The sequence below is a fragment of the Nelumbo lutea genome, chromosome 5, assembly GCF_056320005.1.
Source record: "Nelumbo lutea isolate HS-2025 chromosome 5, American lotus-T2T, whole genome shotgun sequence".
Taxonomy (NCBI): domain Eukaryota; kingdom Viridiplantae; phylum Streptophyta; class Magnoliopsida; order Proteales; family Nelumbonaceae; genus Nelumbo; species Nelumbo lutea.
This window is the reverse complement of record NC_142688.1, coordinates 16175001-16200211: the sequence shown is the minus strand read 5'-3', so window position 1 is coordinate 16200211 and position 25211 is coordinate 16175001. Positions and strand designations below refer to the sequence as shown.

The 25211-nt window shown below is 34.8% G+C and overlaps 1 protein-coding gene across 2 annotated transcripts in view; it reads right to left on the bottom strand.

The window, feature by feature from the left end:
- Window positions 1-22518: 22518 nt before the first annotated feature.
- The window catches only part of LOC148850602 (protein DETOXIFICATION 27-like), a 14721-nt gene continuing 12028 nt past the window's right edge, over window positions 22519-25211 (bottom strand). The window contains exons 5-8 of one of the 2 annotated variants that reach the window (XM_088942954.1): window positions 24873-25111; window positions 24658-24785; window positions 23378-23464; window positions 22519-22864 (exon numbers count right to left, since the gene is read on the bottom strand). In XM_088942954.1, coding sequence (XP_088799080.1) covers window positions 22808-22864; window positions 23378-23464; window positions 24658-24785; window positions 24873-25111 — 511 coding nt within the window. In that variant the 3' untranslated portion in view covers window positions 22519-22807. Of the gene's footprint in view, window positions 22865-23377; window positions 24786-24872; window positions 25112-25211 lie in introns of both variants that reach the window. The other variant, XR_016098792.1, reaches the window with a different exon arrangement.

Below are 25211 nucleotides of genomic sequence, written 5' to 3'. Positions count from 1 at the left end.
TCCACTCGAGAAAGTTTACTTTCCCAAGTCAGAGAAGGATAATACTTCCCTGACTAAGGATAATACTTCCCTGACTAAGTAATACATCAGTTTATGACCTGAACATTAAAGTTTCAAATGCCCTCCAAACTTGTACACGTCAATGGCCGGGGCATTAACAGAGAAAAATGACAGGATCTATTCCGACTAAAAGAGTTGAGGTACCGTTAAGAGAATCGCAGGCCCATCTTTTAAAGTTAAAACACATTATTTGCAATAAAGTATGCTTAACAACAGCAAACAAGAAACTCCATTAATTCTTAACAACCAGCCGCTAAAAATAGAGTGAGAGAATCCTGTAAGCTCTTTTAAAGGTTTTCAGAAGACAAACTATTAATAAACAAGAAATGAAAGAAGATCATCCGTTGAATATGCAGAAAAAAAAATTAAAACTAACCCAGTAACATTTTCATGTTCCAAACCAATCAGCAATCCTGCAAATCAAAAGAATCGTAGCCCTTTTCACTTTTGGGATCATCCAAAACTAATTCATCCATCGTTTTCTTGCTTAAGAGACTCTTCATTTATTGAAAATCACAAAGGATTCAATTATTCAAACGACTCGATTGCCAATGGTTGGGCAAACAGAACTGTTTACTTAATTACCCTACCCATATATCAACAAAAACCTTATAGGTCCTGGTCGTTTTTTGGGTAGTTATTTATCTGGGGAAATTATTTATCTGGGTAAATGTATTTATCCATGTTCTTTCATTTCTTAGGTAAATAAGACAATGGTCATTTTAGTCCTAAAAAACCATTATTAAAAGGGACAATTTTATCTTATCCAAGTGTTGGCAACTCTCCCCTCCCCCACATGAGAAAGTTAGTTATCTGGAAAAAAAAAAAAAAAACATAATTATCTTGGTTAATAAGAATCAAAATCTCATTAACTTACTTTCTCCTTCTCAAAATTCAAAAAACAAATGAACCCATAATATGATGTTTTCTCAGAATTCCTTAGATTCAAACAAAAGCCATGATCAAGAAAACTAAGAAATGGCACGGTGACACCTCTTACTATTCCTCATCTCAAAGATGAAGAGGAAGACCAAGTTGGAGACCTTTGAACCGAAGCCATGTACTGTCGCACCCCAGTCAAGTGGATAATTAGCAAGCATACTAGATGCATTAATTGTATCTATTATCTAATGCTGAAAGGGGCGTCCCCCACCCTGCTACAGGAATTAAAACTCAAGATGTAGACCTTCGTTTAGAGTCAAAAGATCATCATCAATTCATCATCGTAAGTGATGAGATCATATAACCAAAAATCATAAACGATAACAAGACGTACACCAGAACCTCCTAGAAATTTTATGGGCATGATGATAAGATGTTGTCTAGTTGAGGGTTTCCAAAGGAAGCTGACAATGTTGTCTAGAGCACTCCGTTGCAAGAACCCTACTACTTGGATTCATATTAATTAGAGAGGCCTGAGTGATGATCAAGCTCTATTGCTTCCCGCATGCATAAGGAGTAGAGGTAGAATCCTCAAAGAATGAGGCTGACGTTTAATTTACAAATGCACTTGAAGCATTAATAGGTGGGCCATAGTGTTAACCAACAAACAAGCAACAATCTTGAAATAATTAGGCTGTGTTTGGTTTGAAGGAAAATGTAAGGAAAGGAAGGGAAATGCAGGGAAACTTTTACAAACCTTGCATAGGTTTTTCTATGTTTCCATTCTTTTCCCTACCTTTTTCATTCAAACCAAACATAGTCTTAAGTTATCTCGAGGAGAGTTCAGCACCGACTTGTTGCTCTTTTTCCATGCGAAAATGGATTGAATACCCATGATTTCTTATTGGGTTTCAAGCTTTAAAACAACAAATGTCCAAAACACTCAGGTTCCGTTTGTTTTTCGGTAAGTTATTTGTACGTGTAAATGCAGTTATTTAGGTAAGTTTTTCTAGGAAAACACTTGTCCAAGTAAGTGCATTTATCCACGTTCTTTTATTTCTTAAGTAAATAAGGTAATGACCATTTTAGCCATAAAAATTCATTATTAAAATTGTCATTTTAATCCTATTCAAGTGTTAGCAACTTTCCTCTTAGGTGGAAAAGTTATTTATCCACCTAGGAGATGTGTATCACTTATTCGGATAAATTATACCCAGGAAAATAAATTTTCTCTGATCCCCACATAAATTTGAAAAATAAACATTGAATTCTTGGTCAATGGGAACCAAGATCTCATTGACCAACTTTTTCCCTCTCAAAATCCAAAAAGAGAATACCCCCTTAAGATCTTGAGATGGCCAAGTAATAATTAATAGGGAAAATTCTCAGTGCCCTGTAATTTAGGCTAAATGCCAATTTAGTATTTAAACTTTAAAATGTGACAATTTAATACCGAAACTTTGTTTTTATGACAATTTAGTATCTACTTTAATAAATAGTTATATTTATCACGTCACTTCACATGCCATTTAATTTAAGACTTTTGAAAATGTCAAAATTAACTTTCAAAATAAAATTCACTGTTCATCATTTTCTCAACAAAATGAACAGAACCGAAAGTGCTTGCCGCTCTATTGTTGCGTAGAGAATTTTTTACCTGCTCTATTGTTGCGTAGCAATATAAGCCTGCTAATGCTACTTGGCGGCGATTTTTCGCCTTCTCTTCGCTCTGGATAGGAGTGCTAATGGACACACGGGGAGGGAGCAAGCGGAGCGTGTCGTTCGTAATGGAAAGAAAGAAAGATATTTGCCTCTTTGTTGGGCCACCGGCGCGATCACTGTGGTCTCTGAAGGAGAAGAGGGGTGTCGCCGCTGTTCAACGAAGGAGACGATGAACAATTGCGGTGAACAGTTCAGAAACCACGGGCACAGGCGGCCCCGACGAAACGAGGAGTGGCACCACTGTTCAACGAAGGTGACAGTGAACAGTGATGATTAACAATTCAGAAACCACGGGCGCAGGCGACCCCAACGAAACGAGGAGTGCCGCCGCTGTTCAATGAAGGAGACGATGAACAGTAGCGGTGACAGTTCAGAAACCACGGGCGCAGGCGGCCCGACGAAACGAGGAGTGACGCCACTGTTCAACGAAGGAGACGGTGAACAATTCAGAAACCATGGGTGCAGGCGACCCCGATGAAACGAGAAGGAGTGCCGCCACTGTGAATGAAGGAGACGATAAACAGTGGCGGTGAACAGTTAAAGGAAGATCTCTTGATATTTCCACTCCAAGTTAAAGGCAGACCTGTCAAGTACATATATAAAGATTGGTAACCTTTCCATGGAAACATCCTTTAGTCATTCATGATCTCTAGATATCTTGAGTTATAAGGCTGTCAGTATAATAAAGATTATAAATATTCTATCAAGAAAAGCAGTGAATTTTGACCAAGAAATTATTGTAATCTTCATTATAGATCTCGATCAATTTCTGGCTTCTTTAGTCAAGATAACATTCAAGTTGGGAATCTTGTTATTAAGGATCAAGTGGATTCTTTTTTCAGTCTTAACTTCAAATATGTCCCTTGTAATTTGGCTGTTTTGAGTGGTCATGGACTCATGGATGTATTGCAACAACATTTCAGGTTTTCATAGAGGCCACACGAGAAGGAAGTCTCTCTTTCTTACTGGCAAGGTTTAATGGCATACTTGGTCTTGGGTTTCAAGAAATTTCTGTTGGCAATGTTGTGCCCTTCTTGTAAGACATTTTTTACATGTTGATTAGAATTTCAAAATTTATCTTGCATTAAATAAAATACTAGTGGATTTTGTTACCTATCTTTCTTCACATTTTTTCATTGTATATTGCACATTTAATTAGATCATCAAAGTAATCATTGTTCTAATTTTTTTTTTATTTGTAGGTTAAAGATGCAACGAGTGACTCTTAAAGCATAATTGAAGACAATGGATAATTCTTTTATATTTAAAATTTCTCTTTTTTTTTTTTTTGAAAGTCATGTGGACTTTAATATGTATGGAGGGAAATTTGACATTTGTAATACACCTTAAACAATGGATGTATTTTTTGGTAGAACAATGGATGTATTCAAATTATATGTGGCATGTATTGAATTATTATAATAATACAAGTATTTGTTAAAAGTTATTATATAATTTTCATGTGATGTATGAATAAAATAGGTGTTGCTTTAAGGTGGCATTCCTAATTGTCATTATTTTAGTATTTTATTTGGAATATAGCCATAGTTTTTTGCATAGATTGAAACAATTAGCTATGGTTTTCTAAGAAATTCCGGGCATATATTGCATCTTTTAGCCATGGTTTGTCAAAAACCATAGCTATAGCTTATGAGTATTTAACTTTGGTTTTAGCAAAAAAATTGTGGTTATAGGTTAGTACATTTGGCTATGGTTTTGTAGCAAACCGTAGCTATAAATAGAAGAATTATAGCTACGGTTTTGTAAAAATCCGTAGTTATAGATTTGGATTTATAACTACGGACAATATAAAAACTGTAGCTATATGCATCTTTTAGCTATGGTTCAACCCGTGGCTAAAAGTTCATATGGTATGTGTTTTTCCTTTAGCTATGGACAAATATTGTAGCTATAGATGGGTTATAGCCACGGATTAGTTGAACCGCAGCCGTAGGCTATAGCAATGCGAACATAGGCTACGGTTTTCTGTCCGTAGTTAAACTGTAACTATAGACCTTTAGCCACGATTTTGTCCGTAGCTAAATGTCATATTTCTTGTAGCATGTTTTTCTTATTCATGGCTCGTTCTGAACAGTGCATTCAGAGACGATGAACAATGTTGTTTTCTCGTTTGAAGATGTCCATTGCCTTGAGGGGGAGTTGCATACGGTGAAAGGCAATTTTATAGCTGGCCGCCGATTTTAATATCATTGCGTACAATGATTACTCATTTTGAAAATTGATAAAGAAAATTAGATAAAATTTAAAGGGCATTTGTATCTTTTTCCATGACACTTAATGGTGATTTAATGTCATGTATTATATTACGGCAAAATAAAAGTTTGAATACTAGATTATCGCATTTTAAAGTTTGGATACTAAATTAACACTCGGCCTAAGAAAATTTTCGCTAATTAATAAAAAGCTATAGATTAAAAAATAAATAGGGATGAAAAAACCATGGATTCTTTCTAAATGAAGGCCAACGGAGACGTTCATTTTAGTGACATGTGAAAGTTTGAGGTAACCTGCAACATTTTCATAGTAGTTCAGGTACGTAGTAGCTGACACACCCCCGCATAGTTCATGCGGAGGGGGTGCGTAAGGTTGATCACAAATATTATCCTCCAAATGTAACACTAGTGTAAAGGGCACTTGTTATGTGCCTGTGTAATTAAACTTTATCTTATAAAGTCAAATTCATTTTATGACCTGTACTAAACTAAGGCAAGCATTCGCACAGCTAGCTAATGTCATTCAATTTGTTCCCACGTGATTTTATTAAATAAAAATGAACGTTCAATTTGAATCCCACCAATAGCAGTTTCTCATGCTTTGAGTGCTTAATTTAATTAATATCACCATGTTTAGTTGAAAGTTGATTGGATTAAAGTCCAAATTCATTGACAGTTCTAACTTGGGTTGGATATATAGCCCATTCAGTTCAATTTCATTCTCCATGCATTAAAGTCCAAATTCTTTGTCTCGATGGATTAATAAAGAAAAAATAAAAGAAAAGAAAAAATTAAGAAAGAAAGAAAGTTGCACCCTTCTGGATTATAATAGGACAATTTTCTAAATACTGTTTATACACCTTAATCGATTAAGGCTGTGCTTGGTTTGAAGGAAAATAAAGGGGTTACAAATCCTTAAAGCAGATAAATTAAAAAATGGCGGAACAAAGTAGAGAAATGGTTGGCCATCAGATGAGATGAGAAGATACAAGGGAGAGGGTTGCCCGGCTAAATGATGAGCTATTCTGTTTGTCTTCCTATAACAATGGAGGACTTTGGATTGTGTAAAACGCCCAGTGAGGCTATAAATGTCAGACCAAATATTCTTTAGAGGATTAAAATATTAGAATGCTTGTTTGTTTTGATGGCTAGAACGTAACAGCTTCCAAAGAATCAGATTCCACCTGAATTCTGTCTAGACCTTCTGTTAGATCTTCCCAGCAGCCCAACCGAATATCCCTTCTTTCAGCATCAATATTCTTCAGAGGATTAAAATCAGAATGTTTGTTTGTTTTCAAGGCTAGAATAGCTTCCAAAGAATAGGATTCCACCAGAATTCTGTCTAGACCTTGTTTTAGCTAGAGCTTCCTAGCAGCCCAGCCGAATATCCCTTCCTTCAGCATCAACAATCGACTGGCATCGCACTCGATAACCTCGAGCACCAATAACCTTTTCCTTCATGGTTCCTAACGACGCAGGCAATACCCGGCCACCCAGTAGATGCATCGAAACTCACTTCACAATTCACCTTCATCCACTGATTTGGAGCTTCTCCTCACCACCGAAGGTAGGTCAAGGTTCTATCCCTTGAAGATAAGTTCATTTCTTGATCACCAGAGCTGTCTCCACAGAATTGCTTGCAAGGCTGCCCACATATCAACATTCTCATCAGGATATCTCGTCTTTTAAAACCAGGACATTATCCAGTCTCCCAGATTAATTGTTTCTACATTCTCATAAATAAATCCTAGTGAGGAGAGAAACCAGGCTGCATTCGCATATGAGCAACGGAGAAGGAAATGACTCAAGTCTTCCTCCTGACCAAATCTTGGGCAGGCTTCATCAACCTTCATCTGCCGATGCCTCAGTTCTTCCACAAAGCTGGTGGCACTTGTGATAGAATTCTGTTACTAGTTGCCATTCTGATTTCTTCAGTCAACTCGATTACAAGCAACTTGGTAACCTGATTTAACTAAGTAATTGTTGTCCTTTGAATAGGTCCAGATGAGTTAATTTTCCGCCTCCTCCATGCTCAGTGGTACAGCCAAGATACCTACAACTTCGGAAGCAGAGAGTAGTCTCACTAGCACTGTTTTTTGTTTGATTCCAACGGCGTGGGTTACGAAGGATTAAGTCCTTGACTTTCGAGAGAGATCTCACAGTTTTGGGGTCTGGGTGAGTGGATTTTAAAGTCCTGAGAGGAAGGCATCTACGAGTCTTCCCAAATAAGGATCTCGGCTCCCGAGCCAATCCGCTAGCAGAGACCGTTTTTGAGAAGGTGCATACTGTATGTAATACTCTGCCAAATCCAGGAAGATAGAGGGGGCTAGTCATATTCAGCATTCAGCAAAGGCAGCAACCAATCTTAATCTTCCCAAAAGGTAGGGAAGTTAAAGGCCATGTTTGATTCAATCCTCATACTTTCTCATTCTTACCCAAGTTGAAATTCTAAAATGGATAAGATTGGATAAAAATAGAAAGAAAATATTGTTATGAACCAAACATTTTTCCTAAAAATGAATTCTTTCAGATTAATAAGTGGCCTATGTTGCTCATTTTCATTCTTCAAAAAAGAAAAAGAAAAAAAATCATGTCATTATTCACAAACAACCAGCCTAGGTCTCCAACAGTAAAAGTGGTTTAATAAAAGTATTTTCTTAGAAGTCCTTTTACAAAAGTGTTTTCATAAAAGTAGTTTCTAAAAGTGCTTTCGTAGAAGTGCTTTTATAAAAGTACTTTCATAAAAGTGGTTTTTGTAAAAGTACTTCCATAAAGTGCTTTTGTGAAAGTATTTCCGTAAAAGTGCTTTTATGAAAATACCATAAAAGTACTTTCATAAAAGCACTTTCGTAAAAGTGCTTTCATGTAAAACTACTTTTATAAAATTGTTTTCGTAAAAGGAGTTTTGTAAAGGGAAAATTTCCAATTAGTACCCTGTATTTGGGCCTAGTGCCACTTTGGTCCTCGAACTTTAAAATGCAATAATTCAGTGCCCAACTACCATTAACTAGTTGTTAACCGGCCGTTAAGTGGCATTTGAAAAAGACACATGCCCTTCAAGTGTTATTTAATTTTCTTTATCAACAATCTAAACGTTGACAAAAAATTAATAGTCCAAAATCTTTGCCTTTTCCTTCAAGAAAGTTGGGGACATGTTTGAGTGGCATTCTGGTGACCCCAACTTTTTTTAATAGAAGCAGTAAGGATTTGAGACTATTAATTTTTTTTGTCAATGTTTGGATGGTTGATAAAGAAAGTTAGATGACACTCGAAGGGCATTTGTGTCTTTTTCAAATGCCACTTAACAGTTGGATAACAACTAGTTAACAATAGGTACCGGATTGTCATGTTTTGAAAATTCGGGTACTAATTTGTCACATTTTAAAGTTTGGGAACCAAAGTGACACTAGGCCCAAAGTACAAGGTACTAATCGGCGCATGATTATTTTGTAAACATCTATGGCAACAGTTTTGTAAGCAGAGTTTTCTCAAGGAATGAAATGAGCAAGATGGGGCATGATTATTTTAATGTTATAGGCTACTCAATTTTTGTACTATGGAGTAGGGCTGTTCATAAGAAGGCACAACCCGAGCCGACTGGGTTTTCATCAGTACCGGTCGGTTTCGGGTTGTACAAATTTATAAACCGATGGTTCAGGTCGGTTTTGATTTTCTTGTGTGAAAACCAAAACCGAACCGACTTAGTTCCTGCTTATCTATATCTAAAAAATATATATTATGAAATATGTCAGTTATATATTTCCAGAAAATATATATTCCAATATATTTTTATGTATATTTATATATATATATATATATATATATATATATATATATATATATATAATACATATTTCAGTTTTAAATATATTTCCAGAAAACTAGGTGGCCATGGGGGGCATGGATGAACTTAGAGCCAAAACCGACCCAACCTGACTCAAACCTACTATGTTGGTTTTGCTTAACACTGGGTCGGTTTCAGTTTCCATAAACCGACCCAACCCGACCCGTGAACAACCCTACTATGGAGATAATTTTTCATTCTAAAAAGAATATGGCCCTTAGCAAGAATTTTATAACCACACACTCTAATATTATTCATTCTTGCCCAGTTTTGCCTAGAATGAGCAAGAATTAAGAGAATGAGGTCCAAAATAGTGAACCAAACATAGCCTAAAAGTTGAAACAATCACCTATCATTTTGTCTGATATTTCAAATATTATTGTTTTCCAAATAAAGCTTTTAATTATCAAGCCAACAATCATTCTACTTAATTTGTCTTCTTTATTCTACCATTGCTTCGTACAATTCAAATTTCAATGACGATTCTACATAGTATATAACTACTTAACTAGGCCTAATAAACTGTTTGTAACCCGACCTGACCTAACCTGAAAAAGCGAGTCACGTTCCCTATCATGTGACTTAGGGGTGATCATGGGTCAGGCCAGGCTTTGCACTTATGGTAAGGGTTATAGCTTCTGCTTAGACCCAGGCCCAGGCCTGCCTGGGGTTCCGGGCTTTTAACATAAGCCCTAACCCAGGTCTACACAGGCTCGGGCCGGGCCAAGTTTGATTCCGGGCCAATGCCTTTCATATATAAAACATTATATATCTATAATATTTTATATTAAATGACATAATATGCATATAAACTTTTATTTTATATATTATATAATATAAAATATTACATATAATATAAATTATACATGTCATGTTATAATATTTATATATAAAATATATAATATAATGTAAAATAATATGTATACATATGTAGACATTATACACAAAATATGTGAGTTTAAATATATGTGAGCCAGACCGTACTTAAAATATTAAACCTAAGCCCGACCCTAAAATTTGTGGGCCTGATATAGGCCCAAACCCAAGCCGGGCTGAAATGATCACCCCTAATGTGACTTCAAAGTAGAAAGTGGCCTGAATCGACCCAATCTAAAGAGATTTCGGGTTGGGTCGGTGGGTGATGAGTCACCACTAGATTTTCTATTTCCAAATTAGTGTTGATCCAATATGCGTATCAATCCTAACCTGAATATTTAAGATTAGGGTATAGCCTTCGCTGATCCAACCTAAAAGTCAACTCAATCTGAAATGACCCGAAATTGCCTCACCCAACTCAAACCCAACCGGCTTGACTAGATCTGATAACCAGGTCTACATATAATGTTAGAGTTAAGCCAGCCTTTTACCTAGTTTTCAAGCACTAATTAGAATACTGGATAGGGGTGGCAAATTTTTATCCAACCAACCCATCCACCTGCCATCCATCCGAACCCAATCTTTGTAGAAAAAGTATCACTTGAATTGAATAATATCCATTGGGTAATCAATTCATTATTTTAGTTTTAGATTGGGTAAATTTTTTCAACTATTTTGGATTAAGTGCATGTATCCTTATTATTTGAAAATTTACAATTGATTCATGCTATTTTTATTGTTTTTGATAATTGTCTGGCTCTATCTTTATCGTTAATATTTCATCAAAACCCATACACACGTGATACCACGTTTAAAATTTTCTAAAATCCAATCTTACCCTTGTCCCCTTCCTCTTCCTCCAACCTCCCTCTATCTTCTTCTAACCGTCTCGTCAACACCAGATCGTCATGGCCTGGCTCCAAGCTCTCTTCGATCCAACAGTGGAAGCCATTGATGCATAAGCAGCGCTACTGGAGAGATCGACGACAGCGGAGTTCATGCCATTCTGCATAGGGATTTGACCTATGTTCACGCCAATGTCAAATTTCGCTCAAAATCCAACTGTCGAAGCCCGCTGGAAAAAGAATAGAGAGTCCATTCAGATCTGATAGCTTCTTCAAATCATCCATATCTTTGGTGATAGTAGCTTTTCAAATCGTCCTCCACAAAGTAGAGGGCAAAGGGGGTGCTGGTGTTTAGTCGCTGCATCGAGAGGAAGGGGACAATGAATAGTCTCCTTTCACCGGCTACGGGATTCAGAGAGGGCAAACTGAAATGGGCTTCAGATAGACAGCGGCTTGTGCAGTGGAGGAGAAGGAAAGCAATGATTTCTTCAACCTCCACTGCAAGCTCTCTCTTCTCTCTGTTCTTCCCCTCCGTTCGTCAGCAATGGCAGTTTCGGAACGTATCCAAAACGGAGATCACGGAGGACGATCTGGGAAGCGTTGAGTAGATGGAAGGCCTGGTGGTCATGACAACCTAGGTAGAGAATACCCTTCAGCGACGGGTTGGTGTTTCCACTCGTCTTCAGTGACATGTTACCGATGGCTATCAGAAGTGGACACCCGTCCTCCACGCTTTTCTCTTATCAGAACTCGTCTTTTGCGCTCGACACCGGTAACAAAACTAGAAACATGCTCATTAAAAACATGGATGACTGTCACCGGCAACAGCGGCAACCACCGGTGGAGAACAATGGCGGAACTCCCCTTCTCCTTTTTCTTCCTGTGTATTTTGGCCGGACCAAGCGACAGATTAAGCAGCGGAAAATCTCCCCTTGGACCCCTTCTTTTTTATTTTCCTGTGTATTTTGGCCGGACCAAGCAATGGAGAGCAGTGGCGGATCTCCCCTGTTCGTCGTGCTGAAGCCGGTGACCACTACAACATTTGTTCTGTTACTCTATCTGTGAACCCAACAACGATGGGAAAAAGGAGAGAGAAAGAGGGAAAGGCCAATGGAGAAAAAGAAAGAGAGAGAGAGAAATTGGGGTTTTGCAGTATGGGTTTTGAGTGACCACCAACTATACTGTGGTCGAAGACAGAGAGCTGGCTCAACAATCCTGGGCGGTGATTGTTTAACAGAAACAGATCTTAAGAGTGAAATAATCCTAGTATCTTCTAAAGAGTGAAATAATCCTAGTATCTTTTTGTTAATTGGAAATTTAGGAGCGTTAACATAAGGAAAGTATTAATCAATTGTCATAAATAATAATAAGGATAACATTAGTAAATTTTGAAAGGGTACTCTCTAATTTTTTATCCCTAATTACCAAAATCAATATATCTTTTTAGAACCAAAATCCATCACTTGCCACCCCTATTGGTTGAGTCCAACTATCATGGATAAAGTTCCATAGATAAAATGTCAACAAAACCAAATAATCCAGCATTAATTAATAGACATCGTTGATAATTGCTTTGTGTATTTCAATCAATCACATTTAAAGCATCAAATGATATATTTACTTTTTATTGATGTACATTTTACAAATAATCCAGCATTAATTAATAGACATCGTTGATAATTGCTTTGTGTATTTCAATCAATCACATTTAAAGGATCAAATGATATATTTACTTTTTATTGATGTACATTTTAATATATATATATATATATATATTTATTTATTTATTTCACAAAATGTAATTATCATTAAAGTTTTAACAACTTGAAGATGTTATTGTGACGTGTTTTTTTATCGCCATTTCATACACATTTTTGTTGTATTGCATAGACTGCAACATAAATTCTGCGTCAATTAAATAATGTTGGTTATGATGATGTTTGAGCTATTTCGATTGGTGTGTTATGTGTACAGAATATTTTATGCTATTTTTTGTGAAAACCTTTTAAGCTGACTCAATATTGTCCACCAACATGAAGGAAAAAATAGAAAATGCAAACTATGGAGGTGGGTAAGGGTGAATACCCATCTGGTAGGGTAGAAATTGTCATCCCTAATTTTGATATGTTTAGTTAAGGTTGAGTTGGCCTATATTGATAAATTCAAGCTTAACTTTGAATTGGGCCAAATTTGCGCTTGAGGTTTGAGACTTAGGATTGGATTAACCCTTAGCCCCAACCAACCCACTCAAGTTGCACCTAGCAAGGACCCGTGTGATGTAAAGGCTTTGTTAAGCGAAAGCTAAACAATAAAAGAACATAAGAGTAGATAAATGTTATATTTTAACATTTTAAATAATTAATAATTAGTTATATTTTATATACTACTTTTAATATTTTTATAATATAAAATTAACAATAATTAATTTCAACTAGGTTGTTCATCAAACTGGTTAAACCGACCAACACAACCTAAATCGACTTGAATTGGTCAATTTTCTAATATTTCTGGTGGGTTTTGGTTTAACAATTACCTAACCTAACCAGGTCGGATCAATCTCGGTTTAGCCATTTGTAAATTGACAAAAACCAAACCGACCCAATATATAATTTTTAATATGGAAAAGTGGGAAAATTCCCATATTCCTTAGTGAAAAATATTTTATATTGTAAATTTAAAATTTTAATTTATTTTTTAATAATACCACTATAATTTTTAATTTTTTTTTAAAGTTTAAATCTTTTCAACCAACCACCAAACCAAAAATTGACCCAAACCAATATAACCCAAGTTGACTAGTTTTTACTTGTGGTTGGTTGGTTTCGGGTAACCAACTCCCCAACTTGGTAGGTCAATTTGGTTGGCCAAATAAACTATAACTAAACTGAACCAATCCATGAACACTCCTAATTTTAACTAAACTAATAGTTTAATCTCTAATAAATAACAATAGTTTAATCACCAATGATTATTGAAAGTTTTTTATTAAATAAAAAGCAAAAAATAGATTTATACATAATTATTGAAAATATATTTATCACAAAAGTACAATAAATAATTACTAAAAAATAATAAATCTAAATTTTATTATATATAAATATATAATAAATCTAGATTAATATTTTAAAATTATTATTAATAAATATCAATTTTCTGAAAACTATTTTTTAGAATTATTAATTTATATAACAATTATTATATTTTAAGAGATATTAAAAACAATTTTTTGAAAGCTATTACCTATTTTTGTTATTTGAAAGCTTCAATAACTCTAAATATTTAATCTATTTTTCATTATTTTAATTATATTTTAAAAATTAAATTATTTATATTTTATATTCTTATTATCATATATTATTAAATCTATTATTTTTCTTTATTTAATCTATTTTATTTGTTTTTAAATAATATTTAAAATATGATTTAGTTATTAATTTTTTAATATTTAAAATATTTAATACTATTTATTTAAAATATTATTTATATATTTAAATAATATCATTATTTAGTTATTTCAAGATTACTTACTTATTGAATTTCATAATCCGTAAAATTATAAGTTATACTATTATTAATTACATAATCTCGTTATTAATTTTGTAAAATATAAACTTATTATTAATTCAAATATTATGAAATCTATTATAATGATTTTCTACTTTTCATAAAGTTTTTAATTTCATTATCATTTTCATTATTTTAACTTTTTAAAATTTAGTTATGTTAAATGTTTAGTAATTTAAATATTTAAATAAAATGTAAAATGTTTAAAAATTTTCATTATTTAAATTTTATTTATTTTAGAGTTATTACATGATATTAAATATTTTGTTATATAATATTTAACTATTTTTAATATTTTTTATTTATAGTACTAGCAGGGACCCATGCGATGCATGGGAAAATCTATGAGATTTAATAATTTTATTTATTATTAATTAATATTAAATTAATAATCAAAATCTGTTGTTAATTAACTAAAAGTATTCAAAGTTATTGTTAATATCTAAAACTTTAATAGTTGTATTTTTTATTTAATGTTGATTTACAAAAAATAATTATTGTTAATTTAATATGAATAAATACTTTTTAATAAATTTAATTTTATTAATAAGTTGTAGTAATTTTAATAATTGTTATTATTTTTAAATAAAATTTTGATTAACTCTAAATAAATAAAAATAATTACAAAAGCTAACGTTTTTATTAATTTCATTAATAATTAACAATTATATAGGAATGACAACGGGGTGGGTTCAAGGTAGGGCACCCCATCCTTGTCTCTACTCCATGGTCAAGACACTCTACCCCATCCCCGCCACGTCCTGAGTGTCAAGTGGGTTTAAGGCAAAGCAACCACTCCTCAATGTTGAGCAAGTTCTGGTGCAAGGCACCCAATTCCTCATCGATGATGGGGAATCATCGAATTTCCCCGCCCTATCCCCAGAATTGGGTGGGTTCATGTAGAGGTGTAAATTTGGTCATGCTGAGTCGGCACAACACGACCCGCATCCAACCCATATGGTGTCATACGAGCCCATGGGGCGTCTTGGGCTGTGCCTCCCTCCCCTAGGATAATTTGGGGGCTCAATTCGGCACGGTCCACGATCTAAGCATAGACGAGCCGGTGCCGTGCCGTGGGTCGGGCTGGTCTATGGCCTTGGGCCTGGCCAAGCCGCAGACTGGGCCAAGCTATGAGAGGTCCATTTTTTTAAAAAGTTGAGAAAGATGTTTAATTTTTTTTTCATATGATTTTTTATATATACAATTAGACCTATTCATGGGTTGGGTAGCCCGACGGCTCGACCTAACCTGACCCGTTATTTTTCAGGCTTGGACAAAATTTCAGGCCCTGTGGGCTCGATCTCGGGCTTTCATAAATAAGCCCAACCCGATACTATTACATATATAAAAAAGTACTTGTGTTATAATATATATATATATATATATATATATATATATATATATATATATTATGCATCTTAAATTATTAATAAATATCAATTTACTATTAGGAAATATAAATTAGTTTATTAATTTATTAAATTATTACTAAATTAATATAATATTATTTTATAAATGTATACTAAAAATAAGACATTTCGTGTACAAATCGGGCTTTAGGCTTTATATAAGGGATGGGCTCAGCCTCAAGATCTAGGCCCGATGGTCAGGCTGGGCTCAGGCTCGGGTTTGCACATTTTTTGTTGATAAAGAGGCCCATGTTAATTATAAAACTATGCTTTTTTATAAATTAAAATTTTTAATAATTCTAGTATATTATAATAAATATATAACATTTCTATATATATTAATATAAAATTTGTTATTTAAATATTATATACTAATATTTACCATATATACATATAACTTCCAAGTTGATCTTATTAAGGGTTGTTTAGCTTGGGCCCTATCCGCTAAAGCCATCATTGGACTCTAAAAGTTTGATACCCAATTAGACTTCGAATCTGCTTATCCCTGATAATGTGTGGGCATGGTGCATATCTCAACTAGACCTAACTCAAAGAAAATAGTTGCTCTTGAACCTGCAAATTTATAAATCTAATCGGGTTAGGTTAAGTTATAAACTATTTGTTACTTTTTATTATCAATTATTAAATTATAGTATTTATTTAAAATACAATAATTTCTGGAAATGATCATATTTTTAGAAATATTGTTAATTTCTTGGCAAAAACTAATTAAATGTAATTTTCTGGTAATTAAATATAATTTTTTGGTAATTAAATATAATTGGATTAGGTTAAGTTATTATTGTTAATTATGTTTAGATCTAAATGGGTTAGGTTAAGTTATTTTTAGACAAAAGAAAATAGTTGTTTGAACATGCAAATTTATAGATCTAATAGGGTTAGGTTAAGTTATAAACGATTTGTTACTTTTCATTATTAATTATTAAAATATTGTTAGCTCTTAAAATATCGTAATTATTAAATTACTGTATTTATTTAAAATATAGTAATTTCTGAGAAGTTATCATGTTTTTAGAAATATTGCTAATTTGTTGGCTAAAAGTAATTAAATGTAATTTTCAAGTAAGTAAATATAACTTTTTGGTAAGTCAATGTAATTTTTTACTATTTAAAAATAATTATTGTTAAATGTATTACTGTTAACAATTAAAATACATTATTATTTTTTCATTATTATTCAGTATTTTTTGCAATAAAATATAATTAATTTAAAATTTTAATAATTTTAAGTATTTTAATTAAGCTTTAGGTTTTTCAGAATTTTCAGATTTAATGTTTGGTGTTTTTTTATTATTATTCAGTAATTTTTGCATATGAGTATTTTTCAATAATTTTCACTATTTTCAGCATTTACTTTTGCATATTTTTCACTACAAAATTAATTTGCATTTTCTTTCAGTAAAAATAAATTAAATAACTAAATAAATACCATGGTAAATAAAAAATACATCTAATTTTCAATATTTTTCAATAATTTCTGACTTGGGTATTTTTTTAATAATAAAATACTATTAATTGTAGTTTAATTATTTTCAGTAAATACCCTTATTAATATAAAGTATTGTTAAAATTTCAATATTTTTTAATTATTTTTAGTATTGTAATTATGTTTAGATTTTTGATAAATTTTCGGATTTTTAATAAATTATTGGTATTTTTCATTATTATTCAGTAATTTTTGCATATGGGTAATTTTTGCATAAAATACTATTAATAAAATAGGTTCTACATTTTAAAATTTCATTAATTTTTATCATTTTTAATGAGTTCGTTATGCACAATAATGGTCTCATCTCATAAGTTATCTAATAATATTATTAAAATTATCAATTAATATTTTTATATCTAAATTTCTTATTTTTATTAGCGTTTATTTTGTGGAATTGAAACACCTTTTTAATATTTACTAAGTTTTGTTAATATTTATTTTTAGCGAAAGTTTAGTGGATTTTTAAATTAATAATTTTTTATTGTTTAACCCAATGTTTTTAAAACCGATCTAGACAATGAACCAGCGAGGGGTTTGGTTCCCTTGCATCACACGGATCTAACCGTTCGAACCGAATGGATGGCCCGTTCTGACAAAAAATAAAATATTTAAAAAATAAAAACCGGCCAAACCGTTGAACGGTTCGTTCTCTCTCTCTCTCTCTCTCTCTCTCTCTCTCTATCTATCTATCTATATCTTAAATGTAATAATAACATACACTAAAATAATAGGCCTTGGAGAACCCAAAGGTCTTTTTCTCTTAAATGTCTTTTTTAAATATAATAATAATGCATTTTTAAATATAATAATAACATTCATTATGCACAATAATGTTCTTATCTCATAAGTTATCTAATAATATTATTAAAACTATGGATTAATATTTTATATTTAAATTTTGTATTTTTATTAGTGTTTATTAAGTTTGATTTTTAAGTGGAATTGAAACACATTTTTAATATTACTAAGTTTTGTTAATATTTATTTTTAGTGAAAGTTTAGTGGATTTTTAAGTTAATAATTTTTTGATTGTTTAACCTAAGGTTTTTAAAACCGACCCGGACAATGAACTGGTCAGGTTCTAGTTCCCTTGCATCGCACGGGCCTGGCCATTCGAACTGAACGAACGACCCGTTTTACAAAAAAATAAAAAATTGGCCAAACCGTTGAACAATTCAAATGGTTCGACCGCCTGGATCAGCGGTTTGCTGACCAAATCAACGATTTTTGGGGAAATAACAATTATGGGGTAAATCGGGAATTGTTCTTCTCTATTTTCTGGTCCGACCGTCCGGTTTGGTCCTATTTTGAACTTTTCTCTCTCTCTCTCTCTCTCTCTCTCTCTCTCTCTCTCTCTCTCTCTCTCTTTTAAATGTCTTAAATATTCCATTTAAAATATATCAATTCTTCAAACATTAATTAACTTTTTCTTAAAAAATAACTATTTCATTTAAGCCCAAATTCTTCTTCCCCATTAAATACTTTTTTTTTGTTCTGTGTTCTTCATCGTTATATACAAAAATCCCCTTTCAGATTTCTTCAATGGTCAAGAAAAAAATTCTCTATAGCTCTAGCCACACTCAGATTTCTTCAATGAACCGGTCTATCATTTATGCTTTTACGTCATAAGTAATTAAGTATGACCTCCCTCCCTACTCCGCTACTCTCTACTACTCCCTCTCTTTATTCTCTCCTTACACTACATTTCTGTATCCGATGGATCGCGGAGGGATGATAAGAGCAAACCCTTGGAAGAAGAGAGTGATAAAAGCAGTCTCTGAAATAATCGTCGCGCCGTTGTTGGTGGTAGTCTTCGATGTCGTAATAGCTACGGTAAAAAAACCGTAGCTACGGTGACATAGTTGGCGCCGTTGTCAACAGTGCTTTGCTGAAGGAGAGAGTGGTAGCAAGGCCAGTTATTCCAACTATTGGCAGTTTTGATGCTTGGGACAGAGATCGTTTCTGGGTTGATGTGTTGACGATCAGCGCATCTTATCAGAAGAATGTCCAAGAATGCATCGAAGCAGTACGTCGAGTGGAAAAAAACAAAAAAAGCCAAAGAGGTATATGAAATTAACAATAACGGCGACTTGGAATCGGGTGGGATGTATTACAGATGGGACGAGAACACGCTGACGAAGTTGGCCGAACAGGGCTGTTTCATGCTAGTTACGGCGTTGTCCTACTTGTGTGTTTTGGAACCATGGCCTCTGCATCATGGTTACAGGGTCGCCATTAATGGTGGATCATCCCATCAGCGGACCAACGACGAGCAGATCAGAAGACTGTACGTCTTGTCCATGTTTAACCTCAACAACCAATTCCCCATTGTAATCCTCAAGCAAATGATGAAAACTGATTTCTTTAGGAAGGAATTGAATCTGAATCTCAAGTCAGGTCAGTAAAACTTAAGCGGCCAAATGATCTAATGGTCTTGTTTGACGTGCTAGTGCAGTAAAACAGCTGGGTTTCAAAACTACAACCGCCCACCCTCCTCTACGCTCTTTACGTAATTGTCATCGGAAAAGTCCCCCCCCCTCGTGACTACGGCAAAGATAATGAAGAATGGTGGACGATGGCGAGTTCTTGGTTTTAAAAAGAATATTTAAAGGAGGGGTTAAGTTCTTGGTTTTTTTTGGCGGAAGGTTAAGTTCTTGGTTAGTTGTTACACTAAAGTGGACTCCTCTAACATGATTCAGGACAGCTGGAATCATTTTATTGGATTAATAGAGAATGGAGTAGAGGGAAGTTAGTAGGAAATCTGGACTGACCTCAGAGATCTCGGAACTTGCATGAGAGACCTCAGAAATCGTCTGCCATTAGGGCGGATCTGTGTATTCTCAAGTGACCTCAGAAAATCGTCAACAATGTTTAAATCAAAGCCGTCTGAGACACCTTGGGATATCAGGTGACCCAGGCGAGGATTAGCAATCCGGCAGAATTACCCCGATTTGCCACATCAGCACAGGGAATGTGTTTCTAAGTAATTAATCCCTCCAAGATCTTTGGGAACGTGTCAAGCAACAGATGGAAACAGCAAGCAGCCCATTCGGAGAGCGCTCCCATTGGCCCCTAAGAATCTGAACGCCAAGATCAATCACCTCCGAGAATCTCGTAAGTGCCTTGATCATCCTTCTATTTTGTAAAAGGGGATGCCTGGCACTAATTTGACCGTAGGAGTTTCCTCGCTCAGACTAACCACCCAGGCTCTCTAACATCATCTATCTTGCAGGGCTCATGCCATTCCTTGCTCTCACTCAAAGACCCGAGTAGACTGAGCACCATCAGTTGACAAGGAGAGAGTTATTATATTAATTTTTGACATGCAGCAATGGCTTTTGAATTAATTCTTACCAGTTAACATTAATAGAATGGAGATTGGAGCGAGGAACATGCATGTTGGCTCTTGTGGACAACATACATAGAAATCTTCTAGATGGAAGCATTGGTCCTCTCCGGTCTCCCCTATATATTTGTCATTTGAGGCAAATTTAATCCTAAGAGCTCTTCCCAATGTTCCCATGTGTTTAATGAATCCATTTAATTAATTTATTTATTTTTATATGGGATGCGATAAGAGGAAGAGGAAAGGAATTGTAATTTCTATTGTAATGTTCAGCCTTTTAGAGGTTAAAATGAAACAGAAGGTCAGAACTATGAAGGTCTGTAATCTGTATGCAATGGCGAATACATTGGATCCATCTTGTCTCCATTCTATCATCCTTAAAAGCATCGAATCCAGATCTATTCCTCATAGAATGCACCTCAGAACATGTCTCGATCACAAAACTTGTAGATTATTATTGATAGGAGATGTTTTTAATATACGATTGGATGTGGCTGTGAGGTTGGTGTGAGAAGCGGTTGTAAGGAGTGAATCCCAATTAAAAGCATATCTATCTTTATCTCTCATCATGTTTAGAAACAGCCAGTGCTTTACATCCATGAACAATCCATCTTATCTCCCTTGTGATCTTTAGAAACCACCACCGCTTCATTTCCGATCCATCCATTCTACACTTTAAGTACCTATCTGATCTCTCTTGTCATCTTTTGAAACATTTGGTGTTTCTTGTCCACAATTCCGCTAATCCAAGAATTATCCTTTGGAAATGGAGCAGCATTCTCATCCATCTTTTGTCTGGACTGTCTTAATCAATGAAAAGTACATTACTAGGACCTTTATCATGAATTCTTGATGGACAGGTGTTCTGCTCATCTATATGATCATGAAGATCTGTCGCTTCACTCCTAAGAATGCTATCACTATAATCAGATTAGTTCAAATTGATACATCTCTGATGTGACTATTAACGGATTAGTCTAGATTGATGATACATTTACAGACCGTAATCAGATCAGTCCAGATTGATACAAATCTGACATGATTATAAACAGATCAACCATGTATGTAAGATCCATAACCAGATTATTTGGATAAGAATCAGAACGTTAGACAGTTGATTGATAGCCCATTTGCAGGAAACAAAGTAGCTTCAAAGAAAAGCCTTTATTAACATATATAGCAAACATGACAAAGATGATCAATCATACATTCTTTAATTCTTATTTCTTATCTTACAGTCTATTTACCTGCCCTAATGCCAGCAATTTCGGATATTATCTTTTTCCTTTTTGTTTGGAATCATAAACATTTTAGCTCCTAGATAAACATTTGCATTTCAAAAAATAGTAGTAGAAAACACCTTACAAAACAAGATCTTATACCCTTACCGTAAGTCCCAAAATCTTATGGCCCCATGTACATGTCCAGCACCAGCAGTTAGTAATAGGACATTTTTGGCTACTGGATAAACATTTGCATTTCAAAAAATAGTAGTGGAAAACACCTTAATTACCAAGCAAGAATGGCTAATGCTAGACGCCATCTAAAGTGTCCTACCATGAATCTGCCCGATAGAAATCCATACAACGGCGGAATTGAAACGGATTCATGAAATCAAGCAAATTATGATTTAAGAATATTTTCTAAACAGTTTGAGACAACTTGAAACCCTCCTCTGAAACGCAAAGAGTGGACTGTGGAGGAGCAAAGCTTTTGAAAAATGACTTCGATTCGATTCGATGTTCTCATTGACTTTTATTTTGGTAACGCCAACGGTTCTCATTGACCTTGTCATGAATCATGAGAGTCGGTCACCTACTCCATATCCCCATGGCCATGCAACTCCAAAAGATTCATATATATATATATATCAATCAAGTCTCGTCAAAGCTTTGAATTACCCGAATTTTGTCAATTCGGCGCCTGCCTGATGAGTTGAATCGCATTGGCTAGTGAGTCACCTTCCTCCTAAAACTCAACCCTACACTCTACACCCTCCTAAACAATTCATCACGTGACAAAGATGCCAGCTGGCTTATATGATCTACGGTCACGTGACAAAGATGTGTGGATTGTGGACACAGAGTTCAGCCTTGGATTCCGGTTCCCGCTTGGCCGCTTTCACCCACCCTCCCCCATTCCCCAAGAAGTTAAGTTTGGCTGTGAGAGGGAAAAAAAAAAAAAACAAAAGAAAAAGTAGTGTAGCCACAAGGCATGGCAGATAGGCACGCACAAATGAAAATCCTAATTCCATTATTATCTTTTCGGTAAAAAACAATGGGTGCCAACTGACAAAACTAAACACTGTTTTTCCTCTAGCCACGTTGAGCACTGCTTCAAATTGATCTCTCTCTCGCCCCAATTCCGTACGTAAACCATTGAACCATACATCTCCGGCCAAGGAATGCTTCATCTGCCGAGTGCCGGCTCGGCCAAATATAGATCCCAGAACCGGAAAGGGTTTCGCCGCAATTAATCTTTATATTGAAACGAGTTTGGAAACGTTGATTGTTTTTCATTCCTGACCAGCAGAGTTTGTCCACTTCTCTACGTTCATGCTCGCTTTGCGGGCCTGCACCAAACCAAACAACAGACAGGACTCAGAATTTGCAGTAATTTCATAAGCTCTTAACTGGCTAAAAAGCATTTGTATGTAACTTGTTTAGAACCATATATAGCTACCTAGAAGACCACTGTACTGGTGAAAATTATCTGCAGACATAAGGATTTCAATACACGAAGAAAACATAATAACAGGTTCAAAGAAGGAAACCTTGTAAAGACGAGAAAAATATCATTTGCAATGGTGCTTATTGAATAATGGGGGTAAAAATGGGCTGAGTTAAAAATCTGGTTTATTTTCTGTTCAGCTTTGACTTTGTTTCGTTTGTTTGCGAGGAATGAAATGGAAGTATAATGTTGTGATCTCGACTTTATACAAGAGAAAATTAAGAAAGGCTGGAACAAGATTGTCCAAAGTTCTTGGGGGTGTAAATCATGGTTTCAGACGAACATATACAAAGCTTCTATGTGAAACGATAAAAAGTATATAAATGAATTTTATTTTATTCTTTGTCATTCTTACCTCCTTTTCCCAATCACATCGAATGGTGAGGATAGCCAAAACCAACGTCTGAAAGGCAGTCCCACCTATCATTCCAGCCCAAATACCCTAATTTCAACTCAACATTCACGGGCATTACAAACTAATTAGTACATATACACGGAAACATTAGATAAATAATATGTAATCAACAATCATATATGTTCTAAATTAAAAGCCCTCCTTGTTCTCCATATATGTCAGACCTCCTGGTAGAATAATAAAGGGATAAGAGGTCTTGGATCTGCTAATATAAGGCTCCATTTGATGCATTTTTTTTTTTTGTGGAATGTCAGCTTTTTAGAAGCTCAGCAGTCTGTGTTTTGGTTTTTTCCTGTTTGATTGGGAAAAGATCTAGTCGCTGAAAACCGCAGACATGAAAAGATGGGAGAACTCCATTTCAAGTTATTTTTGGGGAGCTCTAAATGGAGTTTTTCGCCTTTTTTCAACCCGTCTTCCACACGGATAGAGGTGCCTTCACCAAATGTTCATCAAATTTCTGAGATCTTGATGCAAAAGCTCAAATCGTCTTTTAATTGTCAGAGCTTTCAAAAAAGACTTACCAAACGGCCCCTAAGTTATTCCTACATCCCCTACCCATGGGACATTATAGGTGCACATTGAAAATATCTCCCTCCTCAATTATGGGGAAAATGTTCCCAATACATGGGGGCATTCTTCTGTGAGAATAACCTGTGGGTAGCAGATCTAGAGTGGGGATAAGAAGCCATCGTCCAGTGTAACTAGGTTCTGAAATCCAACCCTAATCCTAACCAACCTAAAATTCTTCCACCATAAACCAACACGAACGTTCACTTCAGGATGGATGGAGCTTGGGTTGGGCCCAGCGCAACCTTTTTCCCATCCTCTTAAGATATTGTAAAATCTCCCAAAAGACTTAAGAGACATGAACTTTAACTTTCACGATCATTGTGCCCTCTCTTAGTCAGTGTAATAAGAAATGAGATGTAAAAAATAACAACTAATCTTCTATAAGATGATTTCATCATACTTCTCAAGCCCACAAGAGAATCGTTTGAGGCCCTAAATATAAGTTGGGGCTATAGGTGCCCTGGGCCTAAGGTGGGCCAAGCCAAGCTTCAATCGAAATGGCCTAACCCGAAGCCCAACCCTATGTAATTGTAAGGGCCACATTAGAATATCCAAGACGGCAAATAAAAATTTATAGGATGCATGAGAATTAAGTGGATTAGTGTTAATCGAAAAGATAAAGAGAAAAGACATAAAAGAAAAGCATAGACGAAATATATCATGACACTGAAATTGAAAGTCCAGCCCAAAAGAATTCCAAGTGGAACCCCGATGATGTAATAGCACCCAATGTTGATATAAGCCACCAATGATTGCCATCCCGATCCAACGGCCACTCCTACCACACAAAACAGACAACACATGTGATCGTTAATCTCTATCTCTCTCTGTATCAGTGTGATATGGAGGGTGTGCCGAAACTAACCTGAGAGAACAGGTTGAACGGTATTAAGTAGAATTGTGAAAGCTAAAAGAATGGAAAGCTTGTTAACCGCGTTAATGACTACAGAGCTGGATGTGAAGATGAGTGCGAATTCCGTGTGAAAGATCATTATCAACACCCAGAAGAAGAGACCGATCAGTATAGATGTCACCACCGATACTGTCGTCGCAAACTTTGCACCTTTCCCATTCCCCGTCCCAAGCTCATTTGCAACCCGCACCCTATTTTCACCAGCAAATACCAAATTAGTCATCAATAAAAATAGGTAATTTATAATATCTATGAGAACGACTCATTATAAACTCTAAGAAATTAGCCAAT